This window comes from Palaemon carinicauda, chromosome 36, assembly GCF_036898095.1.
Source record: "Palaemon carinicauda isolate YSFRI2023 chromosome 36, ASM3689809v2, whole genome shotgun sequence".
Classification (NCBI taxonomy): Eukaryota; Metazoa; Arthropoda; class Malacostraca; order Decapoda; family Palaemonidae; genus Palaemon; species Palaemon carinicauda.
This window is the reverse complement of record NC_090760.1, coordinates 18,467,452-18,489,204: the sequence shown is the minus strand read 5'-3', so window position 1 is coordinate 18,489,204 and position 21,753 is coordinate 18,467,452. Positions and strand designations below refer to the sequence as shown.

The 21,753-nt window shown below is 40.6% G+C and overlaps 1 protein-coding gene across 1 annotated transcript in view; it reads right to left on the bottom strand.

Moving 5' to 3' along the window:
* Window positions 1–21,753, bottom strand: part of LOC137628790 (pleckstrin homology domain-containing family M member 1-like) — a 58,796-nt gene that overhangs the window by 23,137 nt on the left and 13,906 nt on the right. Inside the window, exons 5-7 of the mRNA XM_068360009.1 lie at window positions 21,320–21,388; window positions 5,318–5,436; window positions 4,498–4,717 (exon numbers count right to left, since the gene is read on the bottom strand). Of these exons, the coding sequence (XP_068216110.1) occupies window positions 4,498–4,717; window positions 5,318–5,436; window positions 21,320–21,388 (408 nt within the window). The remainder of the gene's footprint in view (window positions 1–4,497; window positions 4,718–5,317; window positions 5,437–21,319; window positions 21,389–21,753) is intronic.

Here is a 21,753-nt window from a genome sequence, read left to right as displayed (position 1 = left end):
TGGAATCTTGACAAAATAGGTGCAATTGTGATCTGAAAAGCACCACTATTATTTACAAAAAAAAAAAAAAAATTAAAGAGGTTTAATGACATTTTAAAGGTAATATTAACATTAAAATTAATATTGTTAAGCCTGAACTCAACTAAATAGCACATTATTTGATACATACATACATATACCAAGGCACTTATCCCAATTTTAGGGGGTAGCCGACATCAAACAAATGAAATATAAAAGGGGACCTCTCCTCTCTATATTCCTACCAGCCTGACAAGGGACTCAACCAAGTTTGGCTGGTACTGCTAGGGTGCCACAGCCCACCCTCCTCCGTTATCCACCACAGATGAAGCTTCATAAAGCTGAATCCCCTACTGCTGCTTCCTCCGCGGTCATCCAAAGCACTGGAGGAGGCAGCAGGGCCTACCGGAACTGCGTCACAATCGCTCGCCACTCATTCCTATTTCTAGCACACACTATTGCCTCTCTCACATCTATCCTCCAATCACCCAGAGCTTCCTTCACTTCATCCATCCACCCAAACCTTGGCCTTCCTCTTGTACTTCTCCCATCAACTTTTGCATTCATCACCTTCTTTAGCAGACAACCATTTTCCATTTGATACTATAAGTAAATACTGCATTAAACAAAAAAATTTGTTCTTATGATCGGCATTTAGAACATATCAAGGCATCATTCCTAACCATCAAAGTATCATGGCTGATAATGATTCATTCAGATGTGCCATAACATGTCCCTGTGATTTCTCATTCATTTACATGCCTTCACTCATTGCTGTATCATAAAATAATGTTATGTTGCATGCAATATTTTTACTCACAGGCTGTCAACAATGACTTATACTATTGTATATTACTCATAGCAGGTCAGAGAGTCAGGCAAAATGTTTTAAGAACGATGAACACAGTTAATATTCCATTTATACTGCATAAATTGCTTAACAAACAGTTTCTTTCTCTTTCAAGTCCTTGGGATCCTTCAGCCATATTAGTATTATTATTAATTGCTAAGCTACAACCCTAGTTGGAAAAGCAGAATGCTATAAGCCCAGAGGCTCCAACAGGGAAAATAGCCTGGTGAGGAAAGGAAACAAGGAAAAATAAAATATTTTAAGAACAGTAACATTAAAATAAATATCTCCTATTTAAACTTTGAAAACTTTAACAAAACAAGAGGAAAGAGAAATAAGATAGTGTGAGCAAGTATATCTTCTAGCAAGAGAACTCTAACCAAAGACAGTGGAAAACCATGGTACACTACCTTAGATTAAGAGGTCATGAGTTTGTATCCTGACTATGATTATTTGTCATTTGATGTTTATTTACCTGTCATAGTATGTTCATGTACATTCTAACAAGATTGCCAAAAAATAATCCTTGAATATCGTTTCAGGTATTGGTGAATGGGTGATGGTTAACAGCCTGCTTGTAGACTAGAGAATAGATTAAAAATTTAATCATGGCAAAATTATATTCCATAACTTCATCCAATCCGTCGCTTGGAGTTATTTCAGCGACACAAGCTTTCCCAACTGACTGAAGCTGTTGTGTGTTACGTCAAGAAGCGACAGATTAACCACTTGTTTGTCCAGAGAAAGTAACAAAGCAGATATACAGTTCCAGATATGAAACATTAGGTCAAAATATCACAACATTTAATGAACTTGGGTGTGTTCCCTTTAATATCAATGTGTCCAGATTCTGCAAAGGAAATGGGATTCGAGAGATATTAAAATCACACATCATAGCATAAGTCATGCTACAACAAATTCAGTAAATCGATTCTGCAGAGAGCACAAAAAAGGAAGTCAGAAAATGCTTTGTAGAAGGTCAGTCCAGTTAAAATGCAATCTACCAAAGTTGTAAAACAAAGACTTGCCTTTAACAGAACATGTCTCTTGTGATGGTACTGGAGTTGATTTCCACAGAAAATTGACTCTTCTTATCAATAAGAAGGTGCACTGGTATGCCAGAGAACTTCAAGAAAAAACTTCTTGCTAAACTTGCTATTGGCAACGACATGCATGCAATTGATGCTGATTATCACACAATATTTAGTCAAACTTCACAACCGATTCGGACAGCTTCATGAACTTTTGACAAAAATTCCTGTCAGGAATCACTAGAAGGTATTGCTCTTGCTGAACTGGTGTCGTTCATTGAGGAAACTAGGACAACAGATGATACTATTCACATATGCAACTTAAGTCCCACCTCACCAAACTCTACAAATCCAGATTATGCCAATTAAATGCTAATGTCCCAGACAGGGTCAATTCTACATGACTGAAAAAAACAACTTTTGCTGCAACTGCCTGACCTCAAAGCGAACCATCAAGGTCGCGAAGTACTGCTTGGGTTCGATGAAGACATTGGAGCTGCATTAAAGTTTGCATCTGAAAACAACTATAACGATGAAGCAATCCTTTTAGTAATGTCCACTTGTATTATACGTGGAGACATAGTGACCTTTGACCTTGACAGTTTAGCCAAGCTCAAAGTTTCCACTTCAAGTCAACTGTTGACCATATTATTGAATATTACTTGAAATTAAAGGTATTGGAGATTACTTTGAAAATACGATGTTAACATCTACCTGACGTCAAATAAGCTCACAATCACTTAAAAATGGTGTCAAAATGTAAAAAGTCCTAGATTATGTGGCATGACTGTGGTATGCGCTCTACCGAGGGCCCTTCTTGCTTTTTTGTGTTTTTGTATATTTTTGCTCACTTTAAAGCTTTCAATTTACTTTTCACTAAGAAAAGTAAGGCTATACTAAACTCAATATACTCATAATATTGATCATGCACATTTCAATTTTGACAAACCATTATGTTTTTTAACTTTATTTTTTTGAAACTTCTATACAGTATTTACAATTCTTTTTGGTGTGAGATCTCAAGTGAGTCATGGTCTAGTATGACACTTCATATAATTAGGAACCTACAGTATATGCCTATTTTCATGCTTTTATCACATTTTGAACAATTGTTTACCTTATCCGCTGGACTATGTGTCGGCCAATAGCATGTGGTGCAAGATGTTGAATAAGCAATAATGACGATACTGTGCTTAACAGTATAAGCCGTCTTGACGCTGTACCTGCAGATGCAAGCCTAGGATATTTCCCATCACACTTGTTCAACCAACCATACTTTCTTTATTGCGATATCTTTAATAATGTGTTTTATTATAGATGTTATCATATTTTATAGTTTTAAATTTTTCCAAACGTTAAGATCCCTAAAATAAAGTAGTTTTGACAAAGGAAAAACTTAGTATTTAGGAGGTGCTATGTTGGTCTCCAAGGACTTTCCTGTTTAAGGGAATCCAAAACAACCTGATTACCAAAGAAATTGTTCCCTTGCCCTAGGGCAGAGCACTGACTCAATGAGTATAGGGGAGACCTGCAAGTTCAGGCACACCAGAACTTACCACGGCACCTCTGAATCTACAAGTGGTTTACCCCACATGATGTTATGCATAGCGTGTTAGAAAAGAACCATCGTTCCAATTCATGACCACACACTTATGTCATCCACAGGGCCCAGCCTCCATTCTCCGTTTGCCGCCCTCAAGAAATATAAGTGTCTTACAGTTGCATTATTGAGTTCAGTACCCGTGTTCAGTTTTATCAGTCTCTCTAGTAGGATATTGGATCCTTACAGTTATGGGTAATGTTTTTCATGGTGCCCAATTCAAAAAGCAGGAAATGATAAATATGACAGGAGGGGATATGAATCCTAACCGTAGCTTAGATTACTAGAAAAATTTTAACATTATAGCATGAATAAAAATAATACACTTTGTTGGACTGCAAATGCTAATGAAGACTAGATAAGGGTTACTAAATTACAATGCAAACATAAAAGTTATCGTCATCCCCTGGCTTTCTTCGTAGAATTTTAATCTAGAAGACAACAATGCATTAGCATAAAATGATAAAAAGACAAAGTTAGGTTAACAATTAACCTGAATAAGGTGGCCAGATATACAAGTCATAAAAAACTAGCAGTAATAACTCCCGAGGAACTAGGACTGAAAACCGAAACTAAAATATTCCATGTCTGAAAACACAGTATTCTGATTAAAGAGATCAAAGCGGCCAGAGGATAGCAAACCAACTTCTGAAAGGTTGCTTATATTTATGCTGCCCTTGTGTACAATAAGTTTTACTTGCAACCTCTGTTATCCAAAGGAGGTGATTTACCAGCCCATGGAGTAAAGTTCGACTCTTACAGATCCAGCCATTCAGACTTTCACACTAGCGTTGCATAATGTTTTGAAAGGCTGCTATAGGAGCCAGCTAACTGTAAAAGTCAATGATTATTAATGACGAATAATATTCTGCAATTAAAAAACTGAGTTAAAGATTAAATAAAACAGAGATAGGAATCACTCGGCTGATAAAAAAAATTCTATCCCCTTCAGAGATTGGCATAAATTACTGTATACAACAATTAAAATATTTTCTCACCTGCATTTCAGCTAGATCATCAACATGGCAATATAACTTCGGGTTAACGGTTCGTAGATCAATCAGGGGCTGGTTGTGAATGGCATTTAGCCACTGGAAATTCTTTTTGCAGACTGTATAGGTGCCGAGATCCCAGTTGTGAACGAGACGCGCAGGTATTACAGCCACTTCATCTTCATGGCATTCATAACAATAGTACCTCTTGTCAAAATTGCAAACCCTGTAAAAAGATATTCTAAGATAATTCTTTGAAAAACTTAGAACAGGTGTCCCTTGGTCTATGATAGGGATACAAATCAAGGAAACTGTAGGTAGCAACTTAACTGGCCATAAATGTGCTATGAACACTGACCAGGGACATCATTTGACCAAAGCCATCTCAAACACTTATTCTTATATGAATGTATAATATCTCTAGTAGGCTGGTGTAATATTACATTCTATGACATGACAAACATTCCTAAAACAACCATATAAGAAACTTTAAATACTGTAAAAATATAGTCGACTCACTATACAGTACAATAAAAATCCATGAACACAAGGTAGGAAGCAACCTGGGTGTTTCACATAGACCTCAAACTTTGCTACTGTACAGTATTAAGTACATTCATCCAACTTTTTTTTCAATCTTTGAGAGAAAAGATACCCGGGAAAAATCATCTAAAACCTTTTTCCCTTTTGCAGCAAAGCACACAAAACCAGGACTCTACAAAATTGAGAACTGAAATGGTGCAGGGTATATTTAATAAAATAGTTTGGTTCAACATTTAAAGAAACAAGAAGCACTGTGCCTTCCGTAAATAAATTATTTTCATACCTTGGCTTTCCATATATCATCCCAATATAGGATTTACATTCAAAACACTGATATATTTGGGAGTCCAATCCTTCCTCCGTAGTCAGTCTAGTAAGAAGCGGCAAGAGACACTCCATGTCCTGTAATATAGGATTGTCTTTTATTATCTAATCAAACAGGAAAAGCTGAAAAACTCTTTGACTTTTACTTATATACGGCTCGGTTTTCAAGTATTGGTCAAAAATAAAAAATAAAATTAATTGCTTAAAAATACTTTGTTAAAATTTTACGATCTCAGTAAAACAAGTTTGCATTACATATGGACAAAAAATATAATAGATTTTTAACTTATTTTGGAAAGCTTCACTGACACTTTAGATAACACTATAAACAATATACTTATAGTTCATATTATCAATTCAATAACATGACTATCCATTTAAAATTATGTATTAACTGGACTCCACAAGGTACTAGAAGAGTTGGAAGATCCAGGCCTACACGGCTGAGGATTATGAAGCGTGAAGTAGGGGATAGTGAATCGAGAATTATTGAATTAAATGCTCAAGAGAGAGAAGACAGGCGAAATCTAACCGAGGCCCTTTACGTCAAAAGGCATAGGAGACGATGACGATTACTGTACATCATAAAAATTTCTTAGTAAAATTTTTTCTACTTTTTTTCACATGATAAAGCAGCTTTTACTCTTTTAAAGAGTACTAAAGTCCTTCAATTTCATTACAAACCCCTTTATTTCATTCCCTAAAGAACATGCTTCAATATACTATATTCTTTTAAAAATTAAATATGACAAATTCGTACATAATTTGTATGTTTCCCTAACCAATGCAAACCTGTAGTTATTTATATATGGATATACCTTTTGGCAAAGCTGGAAGGTAGCCAATTAGACTTTTGGTGCGAGGTGGCAACCCTACGCATAGCTTGGGTAGGGGGTGGCTAGTGGTACCAGCCACTTGTATGTAAAACACTGAGTGATGAACTAGCCACTTTTTCTTTACAGGCAGGACTTATTGGAAGACAGGTGATGGCAGGACAATTTGTATAGATAATTCCAGGTTTTTATTAGTTAGGGAAAAATACAAATTATCTAGGAATTTGTCATTTTTTTCACCAACCAAACAAACCTTACGTTACTTACATATGGATGAATCGCCTTTTAGGTGGGTGGATAAGTCCGACTACTGACAGTTATTAACCCGGGTTTGCTTAGTACAGTATTAGACGGTAATTGGGGGAAACCTTGCCACCTATCTTATCAATACAAAAGGGAATGATAGCGGCATGAGCAAAGTGGATGAGAGATATAGCATATGAATGTCTGGGTAAGAATGTTCTAAATAGGATCCTTGCACAAAAAGACACTTCTAAATGCTTACCTCGCGGGAAGCAGTGGGGACGTTGACAAGTATATCAACATAAATTATACTATGCTACACAAGGGAAATGGTTATTACCTGCAGTAGTTGAAGCCACGCAGAGGGATTCATGGCGCTGTGCCCCAAGGAGAGGGGAAGATGAAGAAAGGAAAAAAGGCCAGACATACTTTCATTCATCCCAGACTTAACCCGAGTAACCAATGCCTTCAACCAATTGCTACCCGTCCAATAAGGAGCCTGACGTACTTTAAACGACTTGGTGAGCAGCCACCACAGGACCTATAGAAAACGTAGTCTCTCTCCTGCGGGTTACGTCTTGTAGGTAACAAGCTGTGAACGTAGTTTGACGTTTCCAGACAGCTGCTTGTAAAACTTGCAATATGAAGAAGTTGCGTTTGAATGCTAGGGATGTACCGATACCCCTGACATCATGAACTCTAGGTCTACGAGCTGGAGGACATTCAGGACTGCCGGCTCGGTCAATGACCTTGAGGATCCAGGCTGAAACAAGAGTTTTTAATGATCCTACTTATAGTTCTAACCAAGCTAACAAACAACGATGGTAGTCGAGGTCAGGTTGATGCCGTACGCTAAAGGTAGTACCTCAAACTTCGTACTGGGCATAGTAACAATTGATCTGGATCATTGCTACAGAACGTAGACTCTTGACCTGAAAGAGTCTGAATCTAAGGTCCAGTACCCCCGGATTTTGAGTCTTTGCAATAATCTCAGGGATGAAGCCGAGAGTGCCTTCCCGATATCCCCTTGAATGGGCAACGTCGTACGAGAGACCATGACGTTTACCGATTCTTTTAGCCGACACTAATGCAAGTAGGAACATCATTTTCAAAGTGACATTCTGGTCTCTTGCTTGACGCAAAGGTTCATAGGGAGGTCCTTTCAAGGACTTCAAAACACAGACTACATTCCAAGGGGGTGGTCTTAACTCTGACTGAGGGCAAGAGATCTCATAACTTCGTATGAGTAGGGAAAGTTCCAACGAAGAGGAAAGGACCACCCCATTCAGCCTAATGACTAGGCTTAAGGCTGAGCGATAGCCTTTCACTGCCAAGGTGTTTTTCCTCCTAAGATAAATTAAAAACTCCTCTATTAACAGGAATAGAGGCATTAAGGGGAGAGATATCCCTTCAACGACACCAACCACAAAAGATGTTCCCTTTAGCCTGATATAATGAGGCAGAGGACTGTCGTTAAGTGACCAGACATCCGTTTCGCAGCCTGTTGTGAAAATCCTCTCTGAAAGAGGAGATGCTAAAGTCTCCAGGTGTGAAGCCGTAGAGACAGAATTGCCCTGTGAAAGATGTTCCCGTGTGGTTGTTTGAGTAGATCGGGTCGTGGGGATAGTTCTCTCAGGAGATCTACGAGCAGTTGCAGAAGATCCGGAAACCACTCTGCCTGATGCCAAATCGGAGCAATGAGGGTTATTAATAGATCGTTGGAAACTCTGATTCTGTTGAGCAGTCCCCTCATCAGACAGAACGGGGGAAAGGCGTAGACGCTGATGTTGTCCCACCGTTGTTGAAATGCATCTTACCATAGAGCTTGACAATCCAGGACGGAGGAACAAACAACGGAAGCCTGCTGTTCAGGGATGTTGCACATAACACGGTTGGGGAACCCCACAAAGTCAGGACGTCGTTTGCTATCAGAGGATGCAAAGACCATTCAGAGTTCATTATCTGAGTAGCACTGCTCAGGTTGTCAGCAAGCACATTCCTCTTGCCCGGAATGAAGCGAGCTGATAGGGACACCGAATGATCTTCCGACCATCGAAGAATCTATACTGCAAGATGGAATATAGGCAGTGGAAAGGTACATCCTTGCTTGTTTATGTAAGCCACTACTATGGTGTTGTCGCTCATCAACACCACAGAGTGACCTACCAGTAATTGATGGAACTGGCCTAGAAAACAAACTTGTTGCATATGCTGATGATGCTACTCTCTTTGCATCAATTCCATCCCCTGAATGTAGATCTGGGGTTGGTGAATCCCTTAATAGAGATTTAGCTAGAATTAGTGCATGGTGCAAATTATGGGGTATGAAGTTGAATCCTAACAAAACTCAAAGTATGATTGTAAGTAGATCAAGGACGGTGGCTCCTCAACATCCGGATCTCAGTATTGATAATGTTTCTTTAAATATGTATGACTCTTTCAAAATTTTAGGTGTGATTCTCGACAGTAAATTTACTTTTGAGAAACATATAAGGTCTCTGTCTTCTTCAATTGCACAAAAAATAGGCTTATTGAGAAAGTCTTTCAAGATTTTCGGTGATCAATCTATTCTGAAGAAGTGTTTTAATTCGTTCATTCTACCTTGTTTTGAGTATTGTTCTCCTGTTTGGTCTTCAGCTGCTGATTCTCATCTTAATTTGTTGGACAGAAACTTACGGTCTATTAAATTTCTTATTCCTGATCTAGATATTAATCTCTGGCACCGTCGTTTAATTAGTTCATTATGCATGTTGCATAAGATTTTTCATAACTCTGACCATCCTTTACATTCAGATCTCCCTGGACAATTCTATCCTGTTCGTAATACTAGGCAGGCAGTTAATTCTAATAGCCAGGCCTTCTCCATCACGAGGCTCAATACTACGCAGTACTCCAGAAGTTTTATTCCAGCTGTTACCAAGTTGTGGAATGATCTTCCTAATCGGGTGGTCGAATCAGTAGAACTTCAAAAGTTCAAAGTTGGAGCAAATGCTTTTTTGTTGACCAGGCGGACATGAGTCTTTTTATAGTTTATTTATGACATATTTGTTTTTGATGCTGTTAATAGTTTATATATGACATGTCTGTTTTGACGTTGTTACTGTTTTTAGAATGCTTTATTGTTAATTTGTTCTCTTCATTTATTTATTTCCTTATTTCCTTTCCTCACTGGGCTATTTTTCCCTGTTGGAGCCCCTGGGCTTATAGCATCTTGCTTTTCCAACTAGGGTTGTAGCTTGGATAGTAATAATAATAATAATAATAAGAGCTAGGAAGGCTGCTCTCATTTCAGAGAGATTTATGTGCTGGTATTTTTCAGACTCCGACCACAGACCCGAGATCATTTGCTGTTTTAAGTGAGTTCCCCAACTCTCCTTTGATGCGTCTGTGAAGAGCAACAAGTCCGGAGGGGGAATTAGGAGATCTTGGCCTTTGCCACCCACCAAAGAAGATCCGTCACTTGGTTCTGTGATATGTGGATCAGTGCACCTAGGGAATCTAAGTGTTGGTTCCATGATGTTTTCAACTGCCACTGTAGAGATCTTGTCCTAAGACGGATGTTGGGAACTAACTGGATCAGGGAGGTTAAATGGCCTAGGAGGCTTAACCAACATTGAGCCGGTAAAATCTCTCGTTTGAGGAAGGGTTTTGCCACTTCATATAGTCTGAGGAATCTGTTGTCTGATGGAAAGACTTTCTGCAGGTTGGTGTTTATAACCATGCCGAGATAAACCAGCCTCTGAGATGTTAACAGAGAAGACTTCCAGAGATTTATCAAGATCCCCAGATCCTGAAAAAAGTCCAGAAGCTTATCTCGGTGATGGAGAAGGGTCATCTCCGAGTCTACAAGAACTATCCAGTCGTCGAGATATTGAAGCATACAAATGCCTTTTCTGTGAGAACAAGACAATACGAGAGAGAACACCCTGGTGAAGACTTGAGGACCTGTTGAGAGACCAAAACAGAGAACTTTGAACTGGTAATGAATATTCTCTTGTATAAACCTGAGATACATCCTTGAAGATGGATGGATTGGGATCTGGAAGTAAGTGTCTAGGAGATCTAAAGTACACATGTAGTCTCTTGGGTGAATTACCTAAATGACCGTGTCTGCAGTCTCCATTCTGAACGGAGTTGGTTGGACAAACTTGTTCAAATGAGAGAGATCTACGACTGGTCTCCAATCTCCAGAGGTAATTTTTACAAGAAAGTTGACTGTAGAAGTCTGGAGACCCGTAGAGAACCTCTTGAAGAGTGCCCTTTTGCAGAATGGTCCGAACCTCGGCTTGAAGAGCCACTTCTTTTACAGACCCCTTCATACAGGAACTTAGAATCGGATTCTGGGTCAGAGGAAGGAGAGATTGCGTGAATGGGACACGATAACCTGAACTGACCACAACGATCGTCCCGGGATCGGCCCCATGATGCAGCCACCTCAGTCAGAAGTGTTGCAGGCATCCTACCACAGGTGGTTGGTTGGGGGGACTCCCCTCCCTAGTGGGAGCGACCTCCTCGACTAACCCCTATACCTCTCTTCTTTCCTCGAAAAGGTTTGGATTCTCTCTGATCTCTGGACTGAAAAGGGCATTTGGGTACCACTGGAGGTCCAGAAGACATAAAAGTCGATGGGTTGGAGGAGCTGTGTTGACTCCTGGGAGGTTGTGGAGGCCTACCATAGGACCGATATATCATGGCCCTGTGAAGGAATGAGTAATTAAAAGATTTTCTCCAATGATTAGCCGCCTTTTTCTATACTTCCTCAGGAGAGAAGAGAGGAACCTTTGAGGGTCAAGTTTCTCAAACGTGAGATCTCTACCTTCGGCACTTGCTTGTGGAAACTACCTATTACCGTATCCCGACATTTAAGGATGGCATTGGCCCATACATTAACTGCATGGCGCGACAAAAACTCCAACATATGGGTCCCCGATAACAGGAAGGATTCCAAGGACTTCCTCATGGATACTTTAGATAAGTGTTCGGACTACACGATTCGTCCTAACGCCACAAATCATAGATCGAGCCAAGAAGCAGCCGAGTGGCATATTTCGCACCTTTCTATGTTTAGGAGCTCCAATGCAGAGAAGGAAGCTCTCTAGGAAGTGTGTGTCTGAGAAGGAATACCCCTAGTCAGCTGTTCGACAGAGAGGTCAAGAGTTGATTAAAGTTTGTTCTCGACTGCATAACGCTATTTGAAGTATAAAAGGAAGTGGGAGAGACCGGGAAGATGAACCTGCTCTCAGGGAACAAGAAGTTCCGGCTATCTGCGAGATAGCCTTCCTTCTAGCGGCCGTTAGGCCCTTCAACCACGGTAAAGCAGCACTAGTCTTAGGAGGCCCCTGAGTACCAAAGATCTGGTCAAGGACCATTTCTTTCCCCTCCCAGGAGGTCGTACTAGTATCCGACAAGCTATTGAAGGATCTCGTGCAGGCTAAGACCTGCCAAAAGGTGTGCTCAGAGTTCTTTCGTTCCTATTCTGAACGAAAATTGGGACTAGCCGCTCTTGGGAAAAATTCTTCGTTCGTGTCCACATCATCATCTACCTCAAAGTATTCGTCCATGGAAGCCTGGGACAGGTTGAAGTCGTCAACCATATCATGAGAAGGACCCCTCTCAGGGGAACCTGCCTCTAACTCTTGTCCTTGTGGATCCTTGATCTTAGTATTCTTGGGGACCATTTTAGAGTCCTTTGACTCTTTTGGTGGAGGAAAATTCCTATCCAAGATCGAGGTTTTAGGAATAGCTTTAGGTTCCCTTGAAATACCAGACTTAGGGACAGGAGGTTTGGCGGGACTTACTTTGGGGATCCAAGATCTCTGTTAATGCGGGGTTGAACAAGATCCGCATGAGGAGGAGTCTAGGTCGTCTTCTCCTTCCTCCGTTCAGAGATTAGTTTGTGGAAATTCCTATCCAGAGTTACCGGAAGTCACTGCAGACATGGATTTAATACCGAAGAAACTCTGTCCTTAGCGCCGGGGTTTGGACATAGAACTCGGCGCTAATGAGATGCTACTTTGGACTGAAGTCCTTCTTGGGTCTAAGTCATCTTCAATGTGAGAGAAAGCAAACGACAAACTCTCAAATGGGATAGGCGGGGTACCCCTGATTTGAGAAAGACGGGGCTTAGGTGGAAAGGCCAACCTAAAGGAATTTTGTAGGTCTGAAAACAGAGTATAATACCAAGAAGGAAGCTTTCCTCTTTTTGAAAGGTCCGGGGTTTCCTTCGGAAGACTAGGAGGTGGAGAAAGTTTGTGAATCGGAGGACATTCAGATGCCCGCAGCGTCTTAGGCGAGTCTCTGTAGCATAGAGAGATATTCCTTAGTTATTCTAAGGGGTCTGTCAGGAGATACAGTATAGGAACTCAAACAAACTTATTTAGGGGTTATTTAAACCCTTCAGGGAAGGGAATTGGTCTACCGCTAGAGGTGGTCACAGCGGGAATCTTCACCGAAGGTGTAGGAATTGATTTTGCCATAGGAGCTTGCGAAAAACTCATGAAATTGGGAGAATTACTCGTGAAAGCGCAAGAATCATGCTGAAACGCAAGCTATTCAAGAGCAGAAACTTCAAAATCACGAGGGACCAAAGGCAAACGAGAAGCTGGAAGCCCTATGGAAACCTGAGGAACAGGAGGAGGACTAACACTTGCCACAGGTGACGATAGAGGCCTCAGAATATGAGCGACTAGAAGCACTGTGGAGAACTTCGGCGCTATCGAACGAAGGAGCGTCGGTGATTATTTGGCTAAAGCACCCCAGGCCACAAACGGAACAGGGGACAACTTAGTAGGATGCAAAACAGAGATCTGGTCAGTTGAATGTCCTTTAACAGTTGTAGTTTGTCTGGAAGAAGAACTCTTAGAATGTCCTACAACTGAATGTTTCTTTTGTGATTGTGAGCGTTCGGCTCATGACGTGAGCATCACGTTCGCGAGTCTCACTCAAAACGTTAACAACTAATTCATGAACCGGAGCGTCTAGAATGTCTAGTGTCTCTTCTTCTTGAACGTGAACGGCACCCTCGCAAACGTGAACTTTATTCACTTCGTGGACGACAACTCCGCAAACGTGAGCGTCGCCCTCGTGAACATAAATGTCGTCCTCATGATCACGAATGTTGAGATCGTGAACCTCTAGATCAAGACTGAGATCGTTGTGAATGACAACTCCGCAAGCGTGAGCGTCGCCCTCGTGAATGTGAGCGTCGTCCTCGTGATCATGAATGTCGAGATCGTTATTGTCTAGTTCGAGACTGAGATCATTGAACTCGTGAATGCGAACGCAAATCTTGAGACCATGAGCTTAAATCTAGTGATCGTGAGCATATAGCTCTTGATTTTGAACTCTTATTATAACATTTTAGGAAAGAAGAACGCCGAGACCAAGATAACCTTCGTTCTCGTGACAGAAGCCCTAGAGTTAAAACGCCTTCGTGAAGAAGAGCGTTGAGATCATGATAATGTTTGATCTTTAACGTTAACATCACATTGTCGTGAACGACACCCTGACCGACCAGGAAGACGAGGTAATGAGTCTCGTTCTTGCGATCTTTGAACAGAATCAATTCTGCTCTCATCATTAGCTTGCCTCAAACGACATCCCGACCAACCAGGAAGATGAAGTGATGAATCTCACCCCTGCGATCGTTGATCAGAATAAATTCCAATTGATTGATTGAAAGTTTTCTGGCATCCTGACATCTAAGGTCATTGACGCCGATACCATTTACTGTATATGAAAATTAAAAGAGAATTCGATTAAAACCATAAAAATTAAGAAGTTATTACAAAAGTTAAATAGTTTTCAGAAGACCTGCTTCTGAAATAAATCTAAAAATTCCACTCGCATAGTAAGACACATCATGTCCAAGAATCTTGGCAAGGATAAACCTGCCATCCTCACCTCGAGCCTCAAACAGATATCTATTTCTTAAGTTAGTAAAATTAGGGCATTCGGTCAACAAATGCCTCACTGTTAAAGGTACTAAACAGTCCTCGCAATACGGTTGGTGTTGGCCCTTCAGCAGAAACTCGTGTCAACCGTGTGTGACCAATACGGAGACGACAAAGAGTCGTTTCCCATTTTCGGGGTATCATGTTATACCTCCAAGGTGATATGATATTTGTTACTTCCCTCATTTTATTGCCCTCTTGACTATCCCAGTGCTGTTGCCATTTATCACAAACCAATTTCTTGATGTAAGGTAGGAAGTCGTTACACGGAATGGGATACCTCCTTGGTAGCAACTCGGATGCCGCATTCTTCGCCAGTAAATCTGCCTTCTCATTCCCAGACACAACTACATGTGCTGGAACCCAACAAAATCGAACTGTTATACCTTTCCGTCCAATAATAAAAAGCCATTCTAAAATCTTTAAAACTAGAGAGTTACTAGAATTAAAAACTTCTAAAGCTTGAAGAACACTCCTTGCATCACTAAAAATTGTAAAATTACCCTCCTTTTCCAACGCTATTTTCTCAATAGCGGTTAATATGCCATACAGTTCGGCAGTAAATATGGAAGCTGTTAGAGGAAGTGCACCTCTACAATTAAAATCATTACTATGTACTCCAAATCCAACGCCAGCATCAGATTTGGAGCCATCAGTATATATAAAAGTCGATCCTCTATGTTCTTCAACATGTTCCATAAAAAGAGACCTGGATTCTAAGTCAGTCATATTCTTCTTAACTCCAATAAAGTATCTACAAAAAGATATGTCAGGTAATTTCCATGGAGGCGTTGATGATACCTTGAATGGAAGCACCTTATTTCTAATTATATCCAGATTGTTTAATAATTGTTTAACCCGAAACCCAAAAGGTTGAGGAGATTTTGGGTGCAACTCAAAGTAGGTTGAGTGCCTTACAAGGCTTGCAGTCTGAAAGGCTGAAGAATTAGGGAGTCTTTGCAATCTAAACCAATACCGAATAATAGAGGACATTCGGTAAAGGTCCAGAGGCAACTCCCCAGCATCAACAAGGAGACTTGTGATAGGGGAGGTTCTAAAGGCTCCTGTGGACAATCTAATGCTAGCATGATGTATTGAATCTAGTATTTTTAACCGGCTTGGGGTTGCTGAGGAGTATATTTCGCATCCATAACTAATTTTGGAAAATATCAAGACCTTGTATAATTTTAAAATTGTATTGCGGTCTGCCCCCCATGATGTATGGGACAATACTTTTAAAAGATTCATAGCTTCAACACATTTAGCTTTTAATGCTTTTAAGTGAGAAACCCATGTAAGCCTACAATCAAATATCAACCCTAAAAATTTAGCTTCACTTGCACATGGGATCCGTTGACCTTTGATGTATATATCCGGGTCTGGATGTACTCCCTGTATACGACAGAAATGGACAATTGTAGTTTTACTTGTTGAGAACTTAAATCCATTCATATCGGCCCAATGGATAATTTTATCAATAGAGAGTTGGATTTTTCTCTCAACCATTGCCATTCTGGCCCCAGCAAATGATATGGAGAGATAATCCACAAATAATGTTGCGAGAACATCCCGGGGAATGACTGAGGATATCCCATTAATTGCTAGTGCAAAAAGGGTTACACTCAGCACACTCCCCTGAGGAACTCCTCCTTCCTGGCATTTACTCTGTGATAGAGTTTCCCCAACTCTCACTTGGAAAACTCTATGTGAAAGAAATGACTGGATGAATAGTGGTAGCTCACCTCTCAATCTGCACTCATGGATTCTTTAAAGTATACCGTATCTCCATGTGGTATCATATGCCTTTTCAAGATCAAAAAAGACTGTCATATGGTGCTGTTTGGAAGCAAAGGCTTCACAAATGGAGAACTCAAGTTGTATCAGCACATCAGTCGTTGAGTGCATTTTCCTGAATTCACATTGAATGGGTGATAAAATATTCTTCTTTTCAAGGTACCAAATCATTCTTGCATTGACCATCTTCTCCGTAATTTTACATAAACAAGATGTCAATGCAATAGGTCGGTAGTTTGCTGCTAAAAACTTGTCCTTACCGGGTTTAAAAAAGGCTAAAATAATGGCTAGTTCCCAAACACTTGGATAACTATGATCATGCCATATTCTATTAAAAATGCTTAAAATAAATAACTTTGTATTAAAAGGTACATATTTAATCATTGCATATGGAATTCCATCGGGTCCAGGGGCTGTATCGTTACAAGTAGCAAGAGCAGAATCAAATTCTCTTTCAGTAAAAGGAGAATTGTATGACTCTTGCTTTCTTGTTGCGAAGTTTAAAACTTTCTTTTCTTCAATGCTCCTATACTGGTGACCAGGAGCTGCTTCACACTTGCACGATACATTTGAGAAATGGTCAGCCAGGGCATTGCTAACTTCGGTTGCTCCAGTCATATACTGGCCATTTATCTTTAACACTGGTGGTGGGTTTGGGGTGAATTTGCCTGCTATCTTTTTGACTTTCCTCCACACAGATGATGTTGGTGTTCTACTGTTAATGGAGGAAACAAATGACATCCAAGACTGGCGCCTAGCTTCTTTCATGGCACGGCGGAACTGTGCTCTACATTTCTTGTATGTGACTAAATTCTCCTCATTACGGCGCATGCGCAATCGAGTTAAAGACTTTCTTGTGGCTCTGTGCAGGGCAGTTAGTTCTGATGACCACCAGGGGACTGGTCGTCGTCTGAATATCCCAGTTGTCTTGGGAATGGAATTCACTCCTGCTGTGTGAAGAGTTCCATTAAGTAAGTCTATGGCATCATCAACACTTTCAAACTGTTCTGCATTTCCTTCAATTTCACTTAACTCCCGAAATCTATTCCAGTCCGCCTTATCAAGATTCCATCGAGGCGATCTTTGTAAAGGTGGACCATTGTTGGTGTTTATAATGATTGGTGCATGATCACTAGTATGCCAATCATCTAATGTTCTCCAATTAAAATCGAGAAGACAGTTAGAGCTTGCAACTGATAGGTAAATGCAGGACAAGGTACCTGTCTGTACATGAAAAAGTGTGGGCTCTCCTGTATTGAGGAGTCCGACATCTTCATTCTCCAAAATTGACGATATAATATTACCCCTTGCATTTGCTAAAACATCACCCCATAAAGGATGTCTACTATTAAGATCTCCTAGTAAGAGAAAGGGTTGTGGGAGTTGTTTAATCACTTCTACTATATTATCATATGAGATGTTATCATTTGGAGGCAAGTAAAGAGAACAGATTATGTATTTTCTCCCTATATCAATCTGTACAGCCACTGCCTGCAGAGGGGTACAGATAGACAAAGATATTTGGGGAACATCTCGACGAACGTATATGAGACTTCCCCCATGGCTCCCTGCTCGTTGATCATATGGTGTCCTATAGCTAACATACTCTCTGGGACAAGGAGTATTAGCATCGAGCTTGCTTTCTTGTAGACATACTGTTATAGGGGAGTGCTCACGTATGAGGAGCTTAAGTTGTTCATATTTCGCCCTTAAACCCTGGCAATTCCATTGCAGAATGGAGGAAAAAACTATGGTTTATTTTTTGGAAGACACCTTAGATGAAGTCTTCCCATTGGCAATATTTGATCTAACAATATTTCCTGGAGGTAACTCTAGAGAGGATCTTGATATAGTGGGTTTTGTGTTTCTCTTTTTCTTTGTGTCCTTTTGATCTAATTGTTGAGGAGGATGGTGGACCTCAACTTGAATTTCTGATTGGTTCAATTTACCTTCTAGTTGTTCAGAACCATCAGCAGACAAGATATCATATTTATTGGAAGTCGTGACTTTAATGTTTCTTATGGTAGGAGGCGAGAGGGAGGGAGGTCTCTCTCTTTTTCGATTAAAAGATTGTGATCTGTCAGGTTTTTGCACCTTCCCCACTACGGGTTCACCAGGTAAATTGGTTTCAAGTGCAACCTCCATCAGATCAGGCAAGGAAACGGCCTGTGAGAGGTTTGTACTATTGTTTAAAATCGGAGTAGTTGGCTTTTGAATAATTTTCAGATCTTTAAGTATCCGTTTTGATTTTTCTACAATTTCTGGATATAGATTTTTGATGGGACTTTCAACCTCTTTAACTACTTTCATTTGTTTCTTTATCTTAGAAGTAGAGATATAATTTTCGTCTGTGTGGTTTGGCAAGTTTTTCTTCAGAGCCATTGAAAAAGGTTGCCCTGGTCTTATTTACTTTTCAAGAGCTCTTTTACGAGCCTCTTTAAAAGTAACCCTTTCCATGGTCCTAATGGCCTGAATTTCTTTTTCAAAAATAAACTTTACACAGCTTTTAGATGTAGCTGGGTGTGCTTCCCCACAATGTATGCAATTAGGGTTTTCTATGCATACTCCATGACTACTTTTTCCACAGTTGGCACAAACAGCTGGCTTATTGTTTAGTTTTTCTTTACATTTCTGGCTTAAATAGCCATACATTTGGCAATGATAACATCGCAATGGTGACGGGATATATGGTTTTACCTTCAAAGATAGCCAACCAGCTTTTATAACATTTGGTAATCGGCATTGATCAAATGTTATAATCAGAGTAGCAAGAGGGATACGTTGTTCTCCAACTCTCTTTCTCATTCTGACTACTTTAACTACTCCTTGATTTTTCAGTTCATCCTCTATTTCTTATTCCTCTATATCCAACAATTCTGGAGCATATATCACACCTCTACTCTGGTTGAAAGTAGGGTGCGAAACGCATTTTACGCTATGACCATTCAATGTTGTAAGTGTTTTTAACCTTTCACCTTGTAATGGGGACAGCGTCTCTATCAAGAGACTTCCATTTCCCTGGGGTAAAATTTTTGGCTGCCCTCCACATAAAGTAACTATTTCCCTATTAGCTTTAAAAACATTTATACGCTCATTTCTTCCGTTTTCAAATTCCAAGATAAAAAAATCTTCATAATTCACTAGTTCATAGTGACCAGGTAATACTTCTACTTTTCTATATCTTTCTGTACTGTCATCATTTTTCACTCTCTCTCTCTTCTTCTCTAGCGTTTTATTATTCACATGACGTGAATAAGGTTCTAACGTTACAATGTTAGAACCCGAGTTGGAGCTGTCTGTACCGAGGACCATGTTTGTATTTTCCAGGTCGTCAACAGAGGGGTGGGTTTTTTTGTTGTGAGCAAGCCGGGTTATCACCTCTTATCGGAGGATGTCAGTCCTCCTATCCCATGTGGCCCAACATGAGAAGAGGCTTCAGCGGGGACCAGTCCTCTATTAGAGAGGAGCTGCCTCTCTTAAGGTGGGCGTACACTGGTCAGTGGGGGTAGTTAGCCCCTCCCACCATCGACTCCAATGCCTGGCGTCACCCATTACCCGCAAATATGGGTGACTTAAAACCGGATCACTGGAGCCCGACTCTTAACAGACTTGGTCTGCACCCAATGGGATCTGCCAGAGGGTGATGGCGTCTAAATTGGCACAGGTTGAGATGGAATGCAGTCCATCCCACACTCCGCCAAATCCAAAGCAGCATCCAAAGTAAAATCGAACATGCCAAAGTCGTCAACAATATCGAGCCCAAAAGGAAGAGATGGGAGAAAAAAGAAATAATCAAAAGTAAAAGAGAAAGTGCTGACTGATTTAGTTGGATCGACAGCTGGGCACCGAGGTCCAATGGGAAGTAGTTCCCACTGTTCATTAGAGCCCAGCTGCTAATCCCTAAGCCCCCATCCTCATCAAGGCTTCAGCATCTGGGGGAATAAATTCCGATCTCGTCATGCGATCAATCAGATGCAGCGTTGTCCACCTGAAGATTGTCTGCAGCACCAGTAGGAAGGGGGTTAGCCTGCAATCTGGCAACATTCTTAAAGGGAGAAACAAAGGTCTGTAAATTGAGATGACGGGGCCACCAGATGGTTGGATGGTTCGCCGTCACCCGGAGCTTGTCCGGAGGAAGAAAGCAGAACCTCGCAAATGCCCAGAGCGAAGTTGGCCACAGGCAAAGAGTCTCTCGCAGCCCCACAATGAAGGAGACAAAGAGGCGCTTCCTTCGGAGGGGGAAGAAGAAATCTCCAAGGAAGGCCAAGCCTGCAAAACATCTCAAATAGAGAAGGTCATCTCAGCAGCAGAGGGAGAGGTCATTTCCCTAGAGGAAGCAACAACAACCCCAAGTCAGTGAGATTGCCCAGGAGTTAGAGGGACTATGTTCCTACTAGGTCATTCTCCGAAGGAAGACGGTCGAGAAGGAGCTTTGGAATGGGGTGAGAGAGAAAGCAAAGAAGAGAAAGAAACTCGTGATTGTTTCATCTCCGAGTTAGACTCGGAGAGAGAACGATCGCCCTTAAGTCTTCTTCTCCCTACACTTCCTAAACTTCTTCCACTTGGAGGCAGACCACTCCCTACACTCGTCATAAGGCAAGTCTTGCTCACAACTACACCCTCTACATGTCGGACACAAAGAATGCGGGTCGGTGTCTATCGATAACATGAAGGTCTCGCAAGTACGATCTCCGGAACCAAGGCACGTTCGCATATCATTAACTAAGCACAACCACACTTGAAAAAGAGAAAGTAGGCATAAAATGAGCACAAAACAATAATGTTCAAGAATGTCTATGGCAACCTTGAGGAGAGAGAGGAGACGTCCACTCAACAAGCCAAAAAGAAAACGTGGCAAGTTCAATCACTCCGCGAGTTACATACAGGTAGCTAGTACCACTAGCCACCCCCTACCCAAGTTACGAGTAGGGTTGCCACCTCACACTAAAAGTCTAAGTGGCTACCTTCCAGCTTTGCCGAAAGATATATCCATATATAAATAATGGAAGGTTTGTTAGTTTGGTGAACAATTCTATATTCAACTTTATCTTCACAAGAGCTATGGATATAACTCAATAACTGACCCTTTAATTATAATAGAATTTACCTATTCAACATTTCCGGCATCTATAAACTCACCTCCTTGGAAACTGATTGCTGAGGAAGCACCTCATAATTTAGTTTCTCAGCATCATCTGACCTCGAAGACTGAAATGACGCACATCAAAGCATTAGCAGACAAAAGTTTTCAAATGTAGAAGTACTAAATCAGATTATGTTAGCATACCACAGTAAAAAGTACTTGTATACAGTATTATCTAAAGAAATTTAAATTCAAAATTTAAAATACTTCATGGAATTGTTACTAAATCTCACAACAGCTTCAAAACCTTCACGATAGATATTATGTGCTATCTTTATCCATTTCAGACAGATCTTCCCTATCTATATGACCCCTGGAATTTGTGGATGCCAACTGCAACCTAATGCATTATGCATACTAGGATGTATATACCTCGCCTTCGTGGCACAGTTAAAATCAATACTATAGCAAAATTATTATTATATGATTT